Source organism: Mirounga angustirostris, unplaced genomic scaffold (assembly GCF_029215605.1).
Source record: "Mirounga angustirostris isolate CCGP_5_RB_7025 unplaced genomic scaffold, mMirAng1.0.hap1 SCAF_13, whole genome shotgun sequence".
Taxonomy (NCBI): domain Eukaryota; kingdom Metazoa; phylum Chordata; class Mammalia; order Carnivora; family Phocidae; genus Mirounga; species Mirounga angustirostris.
The window spans coordinates 36803361-36825731 of NW_026991721.1; the positions used below are offsets into that span (position 1 = coordinate 36803361).

The window sequence follows — 22371 nt, forward strand, 5'->3', positions numbered from 1 at the left end:
AAGCTAGGCTGCAGTCCATGCAAGGGTTTATTTATCTATAATTTTACCCTATTCTTGGGTGCAATCTTTCATGGTCACAATGCAAAGCACTGGGGAATCACAAAGGCCCGATTTTTGTATTCCTATCCATGCGAGGCTATCAAAGGGCTACACAAATCTTTTAGCTGCTACTTCTGAATTGGTAAATGCCTTTAGGGCAAAAGCAGTCCCAAATGTCAGTCTCATTTCTTTGGATTTTCTTCTTTTCTGAGTTTTAGCTTGATAATGCTTTACTAATTTATCTCTCTGATACCTTCAAACAGACAGTATTTTATATTTTCTTTAGCTTTTGTAGTTGTTCTCAGCAAAAGGGTCACTCCATTTTATGTAGTCCACCATTATAGGAGACAGATTTATTACTGCATTTTTTCTTCCTACTTAAGGCTCCCTGCCTGTAACACTCCCCCATTCCCTAAACTAGCTTCTCCTCATTTACTATGTGTCTGTTTAAATGTTACTTCCTCTGGGCAGTCTTCCCTAATCCCACAGAAAAGATGTTTCTCCACTCCCTGTAATAACACTTTCCATGTTCATAGTACTTTTGGTTTAATTACAGAGACCAACAGGCCCTTAAGGGCAGTCTCACCACGTCTGTGCTCTCCTCCATATCCTCACTGCCCAAGCACAACACCCGGACATTCCACCTCAACAGTGAAGACAACTGTGCAGTTACAAAGGCATGAAAGAGCCCAGGAAGTGCAGGGACTATAGACAATTAAGAAAGATTTGCTAATTGAGAACCAATAAATGAATAATCAAGTGATATAATATGCTCAACTCCTATCAGCCTTTGGGAAAAGAAAATCATGATGCTTTACTTCTCTTATAACTTATTTTTTTGAATTCAAAATAGCTATTTGATGTCGACTACTTTAGGGAAACATTCCCTAAGTCTACACCAACAACAATTACTTGCTCTCCATTAATCCAGTGCATATGATATTAGGAAGGCTTTCTGGAAGAAGCCATGCCTAAGGTAAAATCTTAAATATAAGTAGGATTATTGAGGACAAGAAGTTAAGAGTGTGCCAGGCCAAAGGTATCTTTTATATGCCTCTCTTATTAAATTCTCTTATAGAATACCATATTACAATTATCTATTTATATGTTGGCCTCTCCTCCTAAACTAAGGTCCTGGGAGTCAGAGATTATATTGTGTTGTACTCACAGTACCTAACGCAGAAGCCAGAACTAGCATCCTAGTACACACAGTACTATTCAATACATGCTGCTTAAGTGAAAATTGTCTTGAAAAGTATTTTTGTGTGTATGTGCTTGCCGCTAAAAAACTTGCAGCCCGCTGCTTCTCTAGATTTCTATCTCCTACCCGCTTCCTGACATATCATCAGTTTCTCACTGTTTTATATCAATGCTTATTGTTTCCTTATATTCCATTTTTCATGCTGCTTTTCAATGTTCCCTAAAAACTACCCACCTAAAGGCTCTATGGCCCATTCCTAGTTCCTCAAATGGCAGAAAATACTATCAATGGTAAGTAAACATTATAAATTTTAAGAACAAAATAGCAGATACACTGAATTTAAAAATCAATGCAGAACAAAAAAGATAACCAGTTTCGTGATGACTGAAGAGGTTTAAAACTGAAAACTCTTAAAACCCATTTTTGTGACAAGGTGATCAAGTTCTACCAAATGTTACTTGTTTTTACAAGCCTTTGGGAGTATAAATTAAGAAATGGAACACTGAAAGAAACTCTGACAGACAGGAAAAAGAGGGCAGGTAGAAGATGTGGTGCACTTTACTTTCCAGAAATGAACAGGGTATTTTCTCTTTTGAAAAGTGAGGTAGGAGAGCCTGGGTGGCTCAGTCGGTTAAGCAACTGACTTTTGATTTTAGCTCAGATTACTATCTCAGGGTCCTGGGATCCAGCCACGCATCAGGCTCTGCACTTGGTGGGGAGTCTGCTTGAGATTCTCTCTCTCCCTCTCCCTCTGCCTCCCCCCTCACCCCTGCTCATGTGCATCTCTCTCTCAAATAAATAAATAAATCTTAAAAAAAAAAAAAAAAAAAAGTGAGGTAAAAGGATGGTTTCCACCTCCCCATCTGATTCCTACTAAAAAAGTATCCAACATCTGAAGTGAGAACTAAATACCTGGTAGCATTCATTTATGTTTGTCCCTTAGAGGCTGCAATTTTTCAGAGAAGGTAATTATACCAGTTATCATAAGTTCTGGCTTTATATTTGTAATTTCAGTGTTTTTTTGACTGCCTTCTCTGCACACTACTGGGTAAGACAATCACTTACATTTCTGGGGCCCCAGGACTGACTCTGGCCCATCCTATATCCATGGGGTTGGATGCTGAATGAAAGGATGAGGAGAAAAGAATAAGAAATCAGATGGAATGCTATGGTGCAATCTTTCAGGACAGCCAGAACATATCACTTGTTAAAGCTAAGGGCATTCTGTAATAGTTATGTCACTGTCTTTGTGATCTAGAAATTTAAAATGTGACTGTTTGCAAAACTGTAGGTAGAAAAGAAGTGATTTTGCTTTGAGAAGCTGATTTGCATAAATGAAACATTTTGAATAAAGGTCTCATTTCTCCAGTATATCAGATAGTCAGGTATATGGACAGATTAAAGAGTTTTCATTGCATTACCTTTGCCTGTAAAGAAACTAGTCTTTGAGAGCGCCTGGGTGGCTCAGTCGGTAAGTGTCTGCCTTTGGCTCAGGTCATGATCTCTGGGTCCTGGGATCGAGCCCCGCCTCGGGCTTCCTACTCAGCAGGGAGTCTGCTTCTCTCTCTCTCTACTTCTGCCCCCTCCCCACCACTTATTCTCTCTCTCAAAGAAATAAAATCTTAAAACAACAACAACAACAAAACCACAGTCTTTGAAGTGGTACGTACAGCCACATCAGTTATACTTACTCAATTCTGATGGAAGAAGTAAATTCCATCTATCAATTCTCACAATCTAAAATCTCCATAACCAAATGGATAAGTTAAAAATAAACAAATAACCCTTTCTTTAAAAATGCAACAAGACAGGAAAATGAATGAAATATTAATTGGATTATTTTATGGAGACTTTCTATGAGCCAGGCATAGGGATAAGTGCTTGTGTGCATTATCTCATTTAGCACACTCAAAATAATAACTTGGAAGTAGGTATTGGTGTTATGATCTCCGCTTTTCAGACGAAAAATCTGAAATTCACAGAGAAGTTAAATACCTCTTTCTAAAGTCATACTAGTAAACTCAGTTCATTGGGTCTAAAGCTGAAGCTTTTTTTTTTTTTTTAAAGGAGGCTCCACACCCAGCAAGGAGCCCAATACAGGACCCAAACTCACGACCCTGCGATCAAGACCTGAGCTGAGATCGAGTCAGATGTTCAACTGAGTCACCCTGGCACCCCGAAAGCTGAAGCTTTTAACACAGTATTACATTAACACTATTTAAATTTTCCTCTTTGATTTTAATCATTTTTAGAAAACTCCCTACTATTTCAAGATTGGCCCTTTTCTCATTCAGTCTTCTAGAAAAGAGAAAGATGGACTGATTTTGGTAACTAATATGTTCTGAGCCATATGGTATTTGTAACAAAAATTTATTTCTCCAATTCTAGACTCATCTCCCAATAAAGACTGATCCTTCCTGTGAATACATACATATACATCAGATGGCTGGAAACATTAGGTGTTTTGGATGTTCAGAATTTCTGAATGCCAATATTCATGATGGCTTCTGCTACAGTGTAAGTCAAAGGAAATCTAAACTGAGAAGATTACTTCCTTATAGGTCATTATTCTGGGGATAACTGCCTGAATCAAAGAGGAAAATACCTGGTCAAACTCATTTATTATCACAACCTAATAATGCTAATTGGCAACCTCTGAGATAAGTGTAGGGAGGAACTCCCCTGACATGTCTAATCTGAGTTCACTATTATTGATTATTTGATAAATAAACCATTTTTATGCTTATTGCTGTGCTTGAGATAAGTATTTCAGTCCTGCTTGAGTGTGATTATTTCTCTCAAATTTATTCTGACCCTTGGCATTGATGATTTCAAGCATGACCCTATTCCTATCTAGAATTAAATTATGATTGTAATATAGCAGAAGAATTTCAACACTCCAAATTATATTTTAGAACAATATGATGTTCAAATCCTTTTATAATATAACTCAACTGGAGGCTTTAAAATCACTGTTAATGGACTTCTAAAAATGCAGATTCAGAGGCATTATTTACAGCATGGCTTTCAAAGGAGGATCAAGCACAGGAATCTCTATTCACTCTAAGGACACGTTATTTTACTCAACTTCAGAGTTTCTCATTTTGTGGACTTCTGCATTCTCTCTAAGCATGTTTAAATAATGGTTTAATATTGCAGGTGATTCATCCCGCTACTCTAATCAATGAACATACACCTCAAAGTTAATAGGAAGTGGGAAACATATCTTTTAAAAAAATTAAACTTTTCTTAATGGTATGTTTCCAAGGCAAGAGTACAAAAATAGATAGGAAGGCAACTAGCCACAGAAAATTATTTGAAGAAATCTAGATTTTAAAAAGGCTAAAATCCTCTGGGGCTTAGCTCAGAAGGCTAGACTCTGTGGTTGGGAAAAATGAAAGATTGCAGGGGGGTCAGATGGAAATATCCAAGATTTTGTAGGCAATGCATTGGGTACACCTGGACTTTAATCAAAATATAAACAATATCAGACTAGATAGAATCCCTCTGAATATGAGACAAAGCTTCCTTTTACAGTAGAGTCATATATTATGTAAAGAATTAGTCACATAGACGCCATGAAACACTCCAATGTCAGACTTACTGGGATCCCAGAGGGGGTGGGGAGAGAGAGAGAGAGGACTAGAAGATACATTTGAGCAAATCGTAGCTGAGAACTTCCCTAATCTGGGAAATGAAACAAACATTTGTGGCCTACAGGCAGAGAGGACCCCTCCCAAGATCAAGGAAAAGAGACCAACGCCCCAGCACGTAATAGTAAAACTCGCAAATCTTAGAACCAAGGAAACCATCAGAAGGGCAGTTAGGGGGAAGAGGGAGGAACATCAGAATAACGTCAGACCTATCCACAGAGACCTGGAAAGCCAGAAAGGCCTGGCAAGACATATTCAGGGTACTAAATGAGAAGAACATGCAGCCAAGAATACTTTATCCTGCAAGGCTATCATTTAGAATGGATGGTGAGATGCAGAGCTTCCAAGACTGTCAGAAACTGAAAGAATATGTAACTACTAAGCCGGCCCTGCAAGAAATATTAAGGGGGGGGTTCTATAAAAGGAGAAAGACCCCGAGTGATAAAGAACAGAAATTTATAGGGATGGTCTATAGAAACAAAGACTTCACAGGCAACATGATGACAATAAATTCATATCTTTCAATAATCACTCGCAACGTGAACAGCCTAAATGCTCCCATAAAACGGCACAGGGTTGCAGATTGGATAAAAAGACAGGACCCATCCATATGCTGTCTACAAGAGACTCATTTTGAACCTAAAGATACATCCAGAGTGAAAGTGAAGGGATGGAGATCCATCTTCCATGCCAACGGACCTCAAAAGAAAGCTGGGGTAGCAATTCTTATATCAGACAAAATAGATTTTAAGCTAAAGACTGTAGTTAGAGACACAGAAGGACACTATATCATTCTTAAAGGGTCTTTCCAACAAGAAGATCTAACAATTGTGAATATCTACGCCCCCAACATGGGAGCAGTCAACTACATAAGCCAACTGTTAACCAAAATAAAGAGTCATATTGATAATAATACATTAATTGTAGGAAACCTCAATACTCCAATACTCCACTCTCAGCAATGGACGGATCATCTACACAGAAAATCAACAAAGAAACAAGAGCTTTGAATGACACACTGGACCAGATGGACCTCACAGATATATACAGAACATTCTACCCTAAAACAACAGACTCATTCTTCTCGAGCACACATGGAACTTTCTCCAGAACAGACCACATACTGGGTCACAAATCAGGTCTCAACCGATACCAAAAGACTGAGATTATTTCCTGCATATTCTCAGACCATAATGCTTTAAAACTGGAACTCAATCACAAGAAAAAATTTGGAAAAAATTCAAATACTTGGAAGCTAAAGACCACTCTGCTCAAGAATGTTTGGGTCAACCAGGATATCAAAGAAGAACTTAAAGAATTCGTGGAAACCAATGAGAACAAAAACACATCGGTCCAAAACCCGTGGGATACTGCAAAGGCAGTCCTAAGGGGGAAATACATAGCCATCCAAGCCTCACTCAAAAAAACAGAAAAATCCCAAATTCACCAACTAACTTTACACCTTAAAGAACTAAAGAAAAAGCAACAAACAATGCCTAAGCCACACATTAGAAGAGAAATAATTAAGATTAGAGTAGAGATCAATGACTTAGAAACCAGAAACACAGTAGATCAGATCAATGAAACTAGAAGCTGGTTCTCCGAAAGAATAAGATCGATAAACCACTGGCCAGACTTCTTATCCAAAAGAAAAGAGAAAGGACCCAAATTAATAAAATTATGAACGAAAGGGGAGAGATCACGACTAACACCAAGGAAATAGAAACAATTATTAGAAGTTATTATCAACAACTATATGTCAATAAATTAAGCAGCCTGGAAGACATGGATGCCTTCCCTGGAAACCTATAAACTACCAGGACTGAAACAGGAAGAAACTGACAACCTAAATAGGCCAATAACCAGTAAAGAGATTGAAGCAAAAAACAAGAGTCCAGGGCCTGATGGATTCCCTGGGGAATTCTACCAACATTCAAAGAAGAAATAATACCTATTCTCCTGAAGCTGTTTCAAAAAATAGAAACAGAAGGAAAGCCTCCAGACTCATTCTATGAGGCCAGCATTACCTTAATCCCCAAACCAGGCAAAGACCCCATCAAAAAGGAGAATTTCAGACGGATATCCCTGATGAATGGACTCCAAAATTCTCAACAAAATCCTAGCTAATAGGATCCAACAATACATTAAAAGGATTATCCACCATGACCAAGTGGGATTTATCCCTGGGATGCAAGGGTGGTTCAACATTTGCAAATCAATCAATGTGATAGAACACATTAATAAGAGGAGAGAGAAGAACCATATGGTCCTCTCAATTGATGCAGAAAAAGCATTTGACAAAATACAGCATCCTTTCCTGATTAAAACCCTTCAGAGTACAAGGATAGAGGGAACATTCCTCAATTTCATAAAATCCATCTATGAAAAACCCACAGCGAATATCATCCTCAATGGGGAAAAGATGAGAGCCTTTCCCTTAAGATCAGGAACAAGACAAGGATGCCCACTCTCACCACTATTGTTCAATATAGTACTAGAAGTCCTAGCAACAGCAATCAGACAACAAAAAGAAATAAAAGGTATTCAAATTGGCAAAGAAGAAGTCAAACTCTCTCTCTTCGCAGATGACATGATACTTTATGTGGAAAACCCAAAGACTCCACCCCCAAATTACTAGAACTCATCCAGCAACTCAGTAATGTGGCAGGATACAAAATCAATGCACAGAAATCAGTTGCTTTCTTATACACTAACAATGCAACTGTAGAAAGAGAAATTAGAGAATCGATTCCATTTACAACAGCACCAAAAATCGTAAGATACCTCGGAATAAATCTAACCAAAGAGGTAAAGGATCTATACTCTAGGAACTACAGAACACTCATGAAAGAAATTGAAGACACAAAAAGATGGAAAAACATTCCATGCTCATGGATCAGAAGAATAAACATGGTTAAAATGTCTATGCTGCCCAGAGCAATCTATACCTTCAACGCCATCCTGATCAAAATTCCCATGACATTTTTCAAAATGCTGGAACAAACAATCCTAAAATTTGTATGGAATCAGAAAAGACCCTGAATCACCAAGGAAATGTTGAAAAACAAAGCTGGGGCATCACATTGCCTGATTTCAAGCTCTATTACAAAGCTGTGATCACCAAGACAGCATGGTACTGGCACAAAAACAAACATATAGACCAATGGAACAGAATAGAGAGCCCAGATATGGACCCTCAACTCTATGGTCAAATAATCTTCGACAAAGCTGGAAAAAATATTCAATGGAAAAAAGACAGTCTCTTCAATAAATAGTGCTGGGAAAATTGGACAGCTATATACAGAAGAATGAAACTCGACCATTCTCTAACACCATACACAAAGATAAACTCAAAATGGATGAAAGACCTCAATGTGAGACAGGAATCCATCAAAATCCTAGAGGAGAACATAGGCAGTAATCTCTTTGATGTCGGCCACAGCAACTTCTTTCAAGATACATCTCCAAAGGCTAGTGAAACAAAAGCAAAAATGAACTTTTGGCACTTCATCAAGATAAAAAGCTTCTGCACAGCAAAGGAAACAGTCAAAAAAACAAAGAGGCAACCCACAGAATGGGAGAAGATATTTGCAAATGACACTACAGACAAGGGCTGATATCCAAGATCTATAAAGAATTTCTCAAACTCAACACCCAAAAAACAAATAATCAAGTAAAAAAATGGGCAGAAGACATGAACAGACACTTCTCAAAAGAAGACATACAAATGGCTAACAGACACATGAAAAAATGTTCATCATCATTAGCCATTAGGGAAATTCAAATCAAAACCACACTGAGATACCACCTTACACCAGTTGGAATGGCAGAATTGGACAAGGCAAGAAATACCAAATGTTGGAGAGGTTGTGGAGAAAGGGGAACCCTCTTACATTGTTGGTGGGAATGCAAATTGGTATAGCCACCTTGGAAAACAGTGTGGAGGTTCCTCAAGAAATTAAAAATAGAGCTACCCTATGACCCAGCAATTGCACTCCTGGGTATTTACCCCAAAGACAGAGATTTAATGAAAAGAAGGGCCATATGCACCCCAATGTTCATAGCAGCAATGTCTGCAATAGCCAAGCTGTGGAAAGAGCCGAGATGCCCTTCAAAAGATGAATGGATAAAGAAGATGTGGTCCATATATACAATGGAATATTACTCAGCCATCAGAAAGGATGAATACCCAACTTTTACATCAACATGGATGGGACTGGAGGAGATTATGCTAAGTGAAATAAGTCAAGAAGAGAAAGTCAATTATCATATAGTTTCACTTATTTGTGGAACATAAGGAATAGCATGGAGGACATTAGGAGAAGGAAAGGAAAAATGAAGGGGGGTTAATTGGAGAGGGAGATGAACCATGAGAGATTATAGACTCCGAGAAACAAACTGAAGGCTTTAGAGGGGAGAGGGGTGGGGGGAGGGGTTAGCCTGGTGATGGGTATTAAAGAGGGCACGTATTGAATGGAGCACTGGGTGTTATTCGAAAACAATGAATCATGGAACACTACATCAAAAACTAATGACTAACATAATAAAATTAAATTAAATTAAAAAAAGAATTAATCACATAATGGGAAAATCAGGTAATCAAAATTACTCTGGAAAATCCCTTAGTAAAGTTTTACATTAGAGACCAATGTCTAAACCATCCCTCACTAAGTTCAATTCAGCCAGTTCTTCTGGCAATGGCACACATCATCATTTCTTTGTCTGGGCTCCAGATGAAGTAGACAGCTTGTAACAGAGTGCCATGCTGTATTAAAAAATATGCTTTTATTTATTTTTTTTAAAGATTTATTATTTATTTGAGAGAGAGAGAGATAGTGCGCACGTGTGTGCATGTGCAAAGTTGGGAGGAGGGGAAGAGGGAGACAGAATCCTCAAGCAGAGTCCCCACTAACCACAGTGCCTGATGTGGGGCTTCACTGCAGGACTGTGAGATCATGACCTGAGCTGAAATCAAGAGTCAGGTGCTTAACCAGGTGACCCACCCACATACTCCATGGTATGTTTTTAAACTTTCCAGATTTTTTTTTCTGTTCATAAAGAATTTATCCATTTTGTAGTGTACACTCAAGATCATCTTTTTTCATTGGTATATGCTACTCCATATATATACTACATTTATTTATCCATTTTACTGCTGATAAATGTTTAGCTTGTTTCCAGTTTGGGATTATAATGAAGTAGGGTGCAATGGACACTTGTGTACATGTCTTTTGGCAAACACGAACACACTTCTGTTGTGTACAGACCTAAGAGTGAAATAGTTAAGCCATAGAATAAGCATGTGTTCAGCTTTGGTAGCTATAGCAGTTGTATGGTAACAACTTAGCACAGTACCTTTGCCTCATCACTCCTATGCATTTCTTAGAATGCTGTCTGGTTAGTATTATTCTTTAAAAACATCGAGGTATGAAAAATTTTAAGCATACACACAATTATAGAACCTCTGAGTACCTATCACCTGTATTCAACAGTTACCACTATTTGGCAAATTTACTTCATCTATTCTTCCTCCGTCCCCTTCTTTTTGCTGAACTGTTTTGAAGCAAATGCCTGATATGTCATTTCTCCCCCATATTACTTTAGTTTACATCTCTAAAAGATATCGACATTTTCTTATATAACTAGAATGCCTTTATCACATGTAAGCATAAAATGAATTTAAATATCTGTCTCCCTCATTTATGCTTTGTGAATAAAAGAACTGTTTTGGCTTGTTATTACATTCCCAATGCCTTACAGCTCTTAGCACATAATGCTACTCAAAAACAGTTTCTGAGAATAATTGAAGAGATTTAAGTATCGTCACCACCACTGAAGCCTAACTACAAAGGTTCAGGTTTCAGAGAACAGTACAAAGTTATGGCCATGCTCTAGATCATATGGTCATTTATATAAGGAGAAAACTAAAACTGACTGGAGAGGTAGAATCACATAATTAGAAACGTCCTCCCCCCAACACATAAAATTTACTTAATGAAGCCTATTAAAATATATACCAGATGTCCCACTAAAATCTATGATGCAAGTTCAAAACAAATCTTACAATTTCTAAGCAGCACAGATGTGTTTTAATAATTAGTTTCTTTAGCTGACTAGCTTTGCAAGGTCAAAATTAGGTCAATTTACACCTAAAAGTACTAAGAGCTGATTTAATACCCAAGAAATGAGTTTGGAATTAGCAGGTTTCTACCGTCTTGAGATTTTTCAAGAAGATTTAAGAACAGAATTACAAAGAAATAGGCTCACTTGAAGTTTTTTGGTAAGCTATTAGAAAAAATTAAAGCTTAATTAAAAAGTAAAATAAAAAACAAAGAATACTATGAGTAAGGAATCACTAAAGTTTGAATTTTAAACATTTTAAAGTTTCATTTAATAACACTTGCATTAGCCTTAAAAAACTGTTAACCAAAGACTTGTTTTGAGTCCATCAAAAGCTAAATGTCAGTGCCTCTTAAATACATCTATCATTTATCAAGTATGTCATTTAAAAACAGGGAAGAAAACCAAAATGAGAATTAGGAGGTAACATACAATTTATTTTTTAGTTCATGGACTAAATTTGTTTATGTTCATTTACTTTTCCTAACTTTCAAAAATCTTAAATACATAAGCCCAGATTTTCCAGATTGGGTTTTTAAAAACAATGCATGCAGGGACTTCTGTTTCTAGTTAGGATGTAGAGGTTTGCAAAAGATCCTCACTCTGATATAACAACAAAAATAAAAAAACCTTCGCTAAATTAAACAGTCATATTTTTCATTAGAACCATCGAAGAATCTTGGAGGCAAAGAAGTCTAGATAAACTATTTCCAGAGAGGGACGAGCCAGCCAGCCCTCCCTAGTTGAGCAGAGAGAAACAGTGGTTTTCATACCTGAAGGCATTTACCCAATGTCGGGCCCCTTAGTGGGAAAAGCAGCAAAAATGCCACAGGCACAGCAACCTAGCTGGAACAAGGAGAACCCAGTCAATTTTTAATGGGCAGCTCTGAGCTAATATGGTACACTAGAATCTGGAGAAGCCTGACAGGTAGAGCAAGTAAACCCAGAAGGTGGATGAAGCTGGTGGTTGTACTGCAAAGCAGGCAGAGCAGAGAGGTTTTCTTGCAATGCTTAGATCCCAAAGCCAAAATCATCTACAAGCACACAGTTCACTGTCACATTAACATGACATTATTATTCAACTCTCTGCTATTCCCGAAACTTGCCCAGGAAGATAAAGTTGTTTGCTTCAGGCACCTTAAGAAAACCTGTTTATATGAACAGACCTTTCAACTAATCCTGAGAGCTAATGCCCTCTTAAGAAGAGAAGGCTCAACTAGACTGTTTACTCTTCACTTTGAAACTCACCCTCTCGCTGTGTCTGCCAATTCTCAACTAGATCACGAGCCATGCCAAATCCGTATCAGGACCTTTCCTACCCCTGCCAACTCCTTGCTCTGTACTGAGAGGTCCACCGATGATCAGATTTTCCAATATCCTGTGCTTTGTCTTTCTCCCTAAACTCAACTGTATTTTGATTGTCATCCCAAGAAATTGGTGAGAGGGAGTGCCCTGATCCTGTGCCCGTGGTACCCAGCCCTGACCAAGCTCAATTCCAGATTAGATAATAGGTATCAGCCCCTCAATTCTACCAACCCAGGCAGAGGTTAAGTGGAAGCCCTTCTAGGGGAAAATATCACCTACTTTACTCTGATTTATCCTTTCAAATAATGGCTAGCACAAAACATAAAATTATGAAATATGAGAAGAAACAGGAAAACGTGACCCATAATCAAAAGCAAAAAGCAACAGGGGTGCCTGGCTGGCTCAGTCGGAGGAGTGCACAACTCTTGGTCTCGGGGTTGTGAGTTTGAGCCCCACTTTCGGGTGCAGAAATTACTTAAATAAATAAAACTTAAAAAAAAATAACAAGTAGAATCACAGTTGGCTTAGGAAAGTAGCAAATAGACCTTAAAAGAGTGATTATTAATATGTTAAGAAATTTAGATAAAAAGATCGACCAAACTGGTTAAAAAAATGAAAGAATGATAACTCAAAAAATGAAAATAGAAATTATGGAACTGAAAAACATGATATTTAATATGAAAGTATTTAGCAGCTATCTTAACAGCAGGAAGAATACAGATGACGAAAAGACCAGTGAATTAAAAAATAGGTAAACAGAAATTATCCCAAAGTGAACTTCTTAAATGGCTACTAGACTTTAGTCTTTTCCTTCAATCTTCTCATCCTTGGAAACAGGTTTCCTCATTTAAAATAAAATCTTTTGGGGGGGGGGGGTAAAGTGTTTTTTTCTTCCTCATAGAATCTTGGCTAAAAAATTTAATTACCTAAAACTACAATTTTTCCTCCAGAAAATCTCTCTTTTGGCTCCTGTTCCCAAACCACTCTGTGTATATATCTATACTCATAATTTTAAAGTTATACTGAAATTTTCTTAGCCCCTGTCTCCTCTCACATAAGTGCCTTTTCAGGACAGAGAACAGGTTTTGTGCGTGTGTGTGTGTGTGTGTGTGTGTTTGTGCATAGACTTCAGACAAGAGCCTGGGACACAGTCAGTATTTAATATTTGTTTAACAAACTGAAATATCTGTTAATATAAATTCTTATATTAATGATCTTAAAAGTTTTGATAAAAAATTAAAAACCTCTCAATGTCTCTGTACTCATATTAATGTACTTTGATAAAATCCAAAAGACTTTATTGTAAGAGGTTTTTAAATACAAATATAAAAAAAAGTCTGCTCTTTTTTATTTACTCCAGTGGCTCTTCTTTAATTTAGCAACTGTAGTAAAAGAAAAATGCCTAGGAAAAATGTTGTTCTTTGTTAAATGAGGTTTAGAAATATATTAAGGAAAGTTTATACAAACTGAACATTGTTGTACCAGTCACTGTTCCAGTGCATGCTAACAGAGATGTAGAATAAAAGAAAATATAATGCTGAAATTAATATATAAAAATGATTGCTCTAAGAGATAATGTATCAAATAAAAATCTTTATATGTCAAAGATTTATGTATGTAATCTGATAAAATCATATTATTTTCCTTTTTAAGGTAAACAACTCATTTGTTACACAAAAGGCAATATGAAGAGTCATTTAATGTATCTGCTTGCCTGTATCTTTAAGGAGCTTATATAGACAGATGCCAATATAAATGCTGCTGGAACAAAAAGGGAGAATATTATACAATTACATAAATGACATTAAAAATACACTAGAACTCACAAAATAAAACATATTAGTTCTAAATTGTATGGCTTTAAACCACTTGCTTTTGAACACTTATAAACTTCCCATATAATAATGGACTTTATTGCTCATTTACTGCACGGTTAGGCAGGCTACTGTGATAGACAGTCAGGTGCTAACTAAATTCATATCCCATCATAAAAGCAAAGGCAATTTGACCTAAACTGTCAGTAATATATGATACATAAAAAATGCTCAGAAAATCCCTATGTATACGCTACAAGTATTCATTGGAAAATTATCCTTTAACCAAGATCCAAGACTCTTACATATGATTATTATGTCCCGTTAAATTCCCCAAAACATAAAAAAGTTTATTAATGCAAAACACTACATTAAAAATGCTATCAAATTTCTTCAGTGGTGTATGTACCCCTGTGTGTTGGTGGTGAAGACTGCAAAGAAAAGATGTTTTCTATTAAAGGTTCTGAGAAACTTGAGAAAGCCATCTAAAAACACTATCAGTCTACAGCACACATGCTTTTGAAATTAAATGCAAAGGGGGTGTTCTTAGCATCTTGTTACTTTGAAAAATCCAATTTCCTCTAATATTTTAATTAGGCTACAAATTTAGAATCTCATTAGAAATAAATGGTTGTGCATATATTTAAAATGGGCTTAACTACTCAGAGAAATCATCCATCTTACTTTTTGACTATGCATTCAAGTTTTAAGCACAAGGAAGAAAGTATTTAATATATTTGAAGGTTTGTACTCAGCAGTACAAAAGCAAATACTTTTTTCTTTACTCTATCTAGAAGCCATACATCTTCTTCCCCAAAGTAACTTTTTCCATCTCTTTGACACGCATTGCTTTTTTAAAATTATTTTTATTTTTAGTATTTTCACTAATTCTTCTTACAATATAAAGGAGAAACAAAGTTCCAATTAGGCACTCATCCTTTTTAATACCTTTGTTGTGGATTATTCCCAAGTAACCAGGCGAATAATCTATCTATTCAAAAGTAGCTTTAGAGACTAGGTTTGCATAATAGCTCCAGATGGTTGGTAGCAGAAGAGTGTAAAGACTTGGCACCACCTCAAAGAGCAAAAGATAGTTGGGAGTAGATATGGATGGATAGTTGGGATTCACAAATAATGAAACTGTAATAAAGGCATTACAGGCCACAAAACCTTAACTCATGCCAGGCTCACGTTAGGGTAAGCATGCTGGGAAGGAAAGAAAGTTCCTAAAACCAAATAACGATAAATATACTCTGAAAATGTGAAGAAAAAAAATTTCGAAGATCTACTTTTTCTTTGCAGCAAAGAGGATGGGATATGTGACTTATTTTATCATATAAATTTGTCACCCCTATCTCTGAGAAAGAGTGCATTTTGATCATACTCTCTCTCTCCCTACCAAAAACTGCTAGACTATTGGCTGAGAATCACATTATTCAGACCTGTTTCATATGCAACATGTTTTAGATTTTTCAGATCTATTTCAAATGCAACAGGCTACCTCCTTTCTTCCACACCTTGAATATCTCATTCATAAGTTTCTGTATCTTCCTTTAATAGTTTGTACAATCCCACCAGAGTTTTTTGGGGGGTCAGGATATTTCACAAGTAAGACATAGTGATTTATTTTTCTTCACCCCCCCCAAAAATGGGAATGTTAGTACCTGCTTCAAATGGTTATTAAGAGGACTAAATGAAATAATGATTTTAAAGTGATTAGCACATTGTCTGGCATGCAAGTGTTCAATGACTTAGACATTATCACCAAGACAATTTATATTGACAAATTATTTGACAGAATAGTCTCAGAAGGGTTAACACTGAATAAGTACTAAAATTTTATGTTCAGTACCTGGTGTGCATCCAATAAATATGGTTTGAAACTATACATTCCTCTCAAAGGTGAGTTACAGAAGTACATTTTTCAGCAGTGATCAGACATACACAAGTCCACTCAATCTTCAGCCACCTTCTACCTAAACCCCAGACCTACCTCATTTCCAGACTTCTATATTAAAATCATTCAGGCATGTTGGGAAAAAAATATAAATCTAAAAGGCTCTTTACAGATATAAGGTAATATAACAGTTTCTTTTTGATTTATTTCTCTTATGGAACTCTGTACAGGAACAAATGCAGCAAGTACCTATTTGATTTGTTCTTTAATACAAAAATTTCTATTATAATTTTTGTGTTAAACAGACTTTACCAGCTTTTTAAAAAATTTTTATTGTTATGTTAATCACCATACATTATTACATCATTAGTTTTAGTTTACCAGCTTTTTTGTGTTTTATTTCTATTTTATTCTTTTAAATATACAGAATAAAACCAAGATCATTAAAGGATAAGTATAATTTATTTCAACATAAAGCTTCTTGTACTCTATGTCAAATAAAAAGAATAGAAAATAATTCTGTATATGCATTGTGAAACTCTTTTGTAGCATAACACTACTGCAGCTAAAACCACCTCCTAAGACTTTTTAATCGCTAGTGTACAACCTGACCTATGTGCAGCCAGAGGTGCTGAATGAAGATCTGTACAGAGGACCTGAACAGCATGACTTGGGCAGGGGGGATAGGAACAGGATGGCAGTGAAGAGTTCTGCTCATCTGGGGAGGTCAGTGGGGCCTCCCATTTACTGAGAGGGCCAAGGGCTCTAGGGTTTACGGGGGCTACAGCAGTGCAGCCTGCTTTGTAGCAGGCTAGTTCTAAGATGCGGTTTACGAGTATTTTGGCTATTCCTTTAGCTCTCCCAATGTGTCTGGAATTATGTTACTTAACTCTTCAGTAAATCACCTTTTGCTTTAAGAAGCTGATTTGGACTTTGTAGTCTGAAACTAAGAACCCTGACCAATAACCCAAAAAATAAAGAACATTTCAAAAAAACTCAGTAAACTCCTCTGTCTACATAAGGCTAAAAAATATGCACAACTAAAAACAAACAGTTTTTCAGGTCTTGACTACAGTTTTACATTTGCTCTACTTTGATTCATGTGAAGGGCACTGAAAGAAGATTTGAAATAATATTATTTAATAATACTGGTCATCCGGCAATTTCTATCTAAGAATTCCCTTATAGATTGATCAACTGTCATTAATCAAGAGGTCTTTTTTAATTCTCAAGGATTACTAACATCAAACACAGAGCAAATCTAAGAGTTAAAACCTTTAGCCTGTAATTTCAATTGACCAAATCATTTCAGTTACTATAAAGGACAACTGGAAAATCTGGGAGAAATCTGGGAGAAATCGGGGAAGAATGAAATTTTGTTTTTATCAGTTAAACAAATATAATGGGTGCCCTGAAATAATAAATCTGGGATCTAGATATTTACCTTTTAAAAACTGTAAAACCAATTTCAATGAAAAGAATTCCTCAAAACATCAAAGCACACTGTTAAACTCACATGGATAGAAAATAATTATTGGATCAAAATGAACGGAAACAATTTTTAAGAAGCCATAAAATCTTTTGTATGTCTATCTTTTAAAAAATCAGGTTCAAGAGTCAAAGTCAACATGACCATAACCTGTTTCACACAGTTACTGACCATACAGTTTTCAGTAAAATTTTAATTTTTAAGGTATAATTAGTATTTCAAAAACTATACAATTAATTTTTCAAAATAATATAAATATTTATATCACTACCACCTATGTAAATTCATACTTTAAGTAAAGGCCCACATTTTATTAACATTCTGAGTCTTCTGGTAAAAAATATTGTTATCTTAGTATTAATATATATTTAGAAATTATTTAAGAAAGAAAAAAATTAATATATTTTAATAACCTAGCATTTCTGGCTACTTCGTAGGTGCTTCCACATATATTAATTCATTAACCTGTGTAACTAGTCTACAAGATAGAAATTATTACCATTTTTCTGAAAGCAGTTGTTTAGTCTGAGGTACAGATTACCTAGGTAACTTGAGCACAGTAACAAGCTAGTGAGTGGCAGAACCAAATGTGAATCCATACTAACTTTTCTAATGCCCATTACACCAGGATGCTTCTTTAAAGAAAGGTATATCATCATTTATTATATTTTACACAGGAATATAAAATACTATACCAAATAAACATATTTTACTTCCATCTACATTGAGTGTGAAGAGCTGTTAGGAGGTGTAGGACATGAACTTGTCTATTAAGATAAAGATGAGTGCTTTCAATTAGTTACATGAGAGGCAATAAGGAAGACTCTATAAAGAAAAATCATTGTGCAAATATGGTGTCCTATTACTTTCTCTTCTCAACTAAACCAACTTTTTTGAAGTCTACTGACCTATCAAAACAGATCCGTTCAATAGCCTAACAAAGGCAAAGATAGACTGTCGAGGGCAATAGTCTTTTTCATTTATCACAGTCTGGTAATTAATTCATTAGCCTGCCAATCAACTACACTGCTAGTGAGATTTGTGAAAGGAGATGAAACAGCTTACCGTGCACATGGATGTCTTTGTAATTTGCAGGGTAAAATTCGAAGAAAATTCCAAAGCTGAGACAGATGTTGTATGGCAATCTATTTGCTACCCATTAAAAAAGAGTGGAAGGAAGAAGTTAGTAAAAATAGTGAAAACAAAACCAAAATCAAACAGATAAATATCCTTTTTAATGCAGTAAACCAATGTTTTGCAAAGTTTAATCATTCAAACCTCACTTCTGGAGTTGTTTTCAAATTTAAAGGCTACTAGCACTATCATTTAGTTAATTTCTGTATAAACCAAATTAGTATTTTTTTACTTAGACTTCTTGTAAGAACACTATATATCAAATCATGGCTCTGATGTGCTAGTTAACGTTTTTCTAAGATACACTAAAATATTTTCAAATAAAATTCTTTTCTTGTTTTCCAACTAAAATCATTTTGTATACTACCAGTGGTACACATTTGCTATAAATTATGCATGGTAAGAGTCAACATTTTTATAGGAAATGCCAACTTGAAAACATAGGCTAATGAAAAGGATAAGGTGTTTTAGGATTCCTTTTTGTAATTGCATTTGAAGAAAAGTTTGTTAGATATTAGGAAAAACTGTAACGGATAAAATCAAAGAGCCAAACCAAGGAAGAAGATTTAACTCAGGAAAACAATGGCCAAAGAGCCTTATTTTCCTTACTGCCTTGGTTCAAGTCCTTCTTCACTTCACTATGGAGAGCAGATGGGGACAGACCATGGCAGTGGGACGAGAGGGAGGCCATGAGTAGATTATGACATAGCATACACAATTCACAGGACTATATACCTGAGCCACTACCCTCTTTTAAATAGCTTGAGAAAATTTTAAAGAAGTTATAGTGTGGTTGCCTTCTATTTGTAGAGGATTGTGGAACGTGGAACAAAATATATTTACCTAAACAAACAAGTAAATAAACATTGATTAATGTTTAAAAAAAAGAGAAAGGGTATGTGTACTTTTTAAACACCTTTGTTATCAGTCTAAAATTTTCTATTTCAACTATTTCTTCATAGCAGTTTTTGGCATTAAACAAAGAGCACTAGAGAGAAAAATTAGCCCCTTCCCCCACTACCCTCCTCTTTTTGCATAGCCTTGAGGCTGAGTTGACTGAACTGCACACTCCTACCCATAATCAAAGAATACAAATAAATCTCTTACTATCAGTGTACCAGAGCCCTCAACAGTACTATAATCATTAACCAGGCTATAGTTTTTTCTTAGAAGCTAAATGCAATTTTAATCAGCTTGCTCTTGTTGAGAAACTTTTTAAGTTTATTATTCTATGCCAACTTTAAATATTTTTTATCTATTAAGAAAATTAACAAATATTTATTGAATATCCATTTTATGCAGGGAACAATTATTGATGCTATGAAAGTATGACTACAAAAAGCAGACAGTGTTCTGAACCTAAAACTGAACAAACTAAATTTATCTAATTAAAACAGACAAATTAAGGACTTTTTAAGAAAAGCAATGACTTTTCACTGCAAAGTTATTATTTAACCTATGTAAATATGACACAGCAAAATTCACAATAAAACTAGAGATTGGCATGGTGAACAGTTAAGATTTTATTTATTTTTTTAATATTTTAAAAGATTTTATTTATTTATTGACAGAGAGAGAGACACAGCGAGAGAGGGAACATAAGCAGGGGGAGTGGGGGAGGGAGAAGCAGGCTTCCCGCGCAGCAGGGAGCCTGATGCAGGGCTCGATCCCAGAACCCTGGGATCAAGAGCTGAGCCGAAGGCAGATGCTTAAAAACTGAGCCACCCAGGCACCCCAACAATAAGATTTTAAAACACAAAAGGAATTAACTGAGAAATCTGAACAGAGTAGGGCTTTAGTTTCATAGGCAAATTCACTGTAATTACTTAATTTGAAAAGGTGGAAGAAATTTGAATGTGAGATGTTAAACTGTGTAGAATATATGATATGAATGAATAATCTGGCTGTAAATGAGAAACTAGAACAAGGCCAGGGAGGTGGTGATGAAGCAGAAATGATAATACAGCAGGACTTTTCGCCTTCAAGCCTCTCAGTATAAGGAACTGCAATATACAGATAAGTGATTCCAAAGGATGATATAGTCAACTGGTAAATACTGTAACCTCAAGGTACATTAGCCTGGTTAATATAGGAAGAATAATCACTGTTTTGAAAGCCCATATATAATATCAATATGTTAATTTCAAATACTGAACTCATAAATGAAAACTAATAAAAATGGCAATTCTGTTAAAATAAAACTGGTAAAAACACCTACCTTAATACTACAAGCATCTGAAATAAGAGTCTTCGGATCTAAAACTTCCACAACAGCTTCTGGAATAACTGCTTTCTTCATACAGGACATGTTGAAGCCATAAACATTATCCCAAAAAGCAATTCTATCAGCATGCTTATTCATATCACTTACTGCCACAAGGCTGATAGTGCAAATATCAGGGTAGACTGTAACAGATAAAATACCCAACAATTTATCATTATCTCCGTTTGTGGCAAAATATACTTTTTTAAAGGCTAAATATAAATCCCCAAATCATCAGTATGAATTACTAGCAATTGATTACTAGTAGTGGGGGATTAATGGAGGTATAGGTCAGGGAAAATAACCAAGTCCTATCTTTAAAAAAAAGATTTCCATTACAGTGATGGCAAGATTAAAATAAGGATTTCAATGATGGGTTATTAAAATAATTAAAGCAAGAGAGCATAATTGAATAAACCGGAAATGAACGTATTTGTTAAACTTACAATATGCTAACTTTAAAAAGATACTAAATCTTTACACATTACTCTGAAACATGTAGAAAGAGACAAATCATTTAAAAAAGGGCAATTATTGGTGATGTAATAAATACTAAGAAAGGGGAGGTATAAGGTACTGAGGGAGCTCACAGCAAAAACAGCTAATTCAGATTTGGCTATAGCAGGGGTGCAGGTATTTTTTTTTTTTTTAAGATTTTATTTATTTATTTGACAGAGAGAGACACAGCGAGAGAGGGAACACAAGTAGGGGGAGTGGGAGAGGGAGAAGCAGGCCTCCCGCGGAGCAGGGAGCCCAATGCGGGGCCAGATCCCAGGACTCCGGGATCATGACCTGAGCTGAAGGCAGACGCTTAATGACTGAGCCACCCAGGTGCCCCAGGGGTGCGGGTTATTATATAAGAACTGAAGGCCACATAAATTAGGAGTGGGGAGGGAATTTCTAGGCAGAGTGAGCAGTGTGCGTATGGGGTCACAATTAATATACACTCCAATTTAAGAGAGTGAGATATAAGACTATAAAGGTAAGCAGGGAGCAAAGAAAACATGGCTGGATAAACCATGCTAGTAAACTGGATTTTATTCTAAGAATAATGACAAGCCTGTGAACAATTTTACATAGGGTCACAACCTGATCAGATTTTGGTTTTGGAAAAGCCAGATGGAGTACAATGTGGAGAATGAATGGGAAGATGCAAGATTAAGACAAAGACTAAACAAGAGATACTTGTAATAACCCAGGTGATTTGCAGTAGAGCAATGGCTGTGGGAATGGAAGGGGGAGATATAAACAGCTGACCCTTGAACAACACGGGTCCATTTATATATGGATTTTTTAAAAAAAATACAGTACAGTACTGTAAATGTATTTTCCCTTATGATTTTATTAATAACATTTTTTTCTCTAGCTTACTTTATTGTAAGAATACAGTATATAATACATATAACATACAAAACGTGTTAATCAACTGTTTATGTTATTGGTAAGGCTCCCAGTC

The 22371-nt window shown here is 35.9% G+C and overlaps 1 protein-coding gene across 3 annotated transcripts in view; it reads right to left on the minus strand.

Annotated features, from left to right (window-relative positions):
• The window catches only part of PRMT3 (protein arginine methyltransferase 3), a 139148-nt gene that overhangs the window by 36418 nt on the left and 80359 nt on the right, over positions 1-22371 (minus strand). For all 3 annotated transcript variants that reach the window (XR_010406921.1, XM_045894009.3, XM_064576731.1), the window contains exons 12-13: positions 20871-21058; positions 18584-18670 (exon numbers count right to left, since the gene is read on the minus strand). Coding sequence is in view for 2 of the 3 variants with exons in the window: in XM_045894009.3 (XP_045749965.1) it covers positions 18584-18670; positions 20871-21058 (275 nt within the window). In the remaining variant the exon portion in view is untranslated. The remainder of the gene's footprint in view (positions 1-18583; positions 18671-20870; positions 21059-22371) is intronic.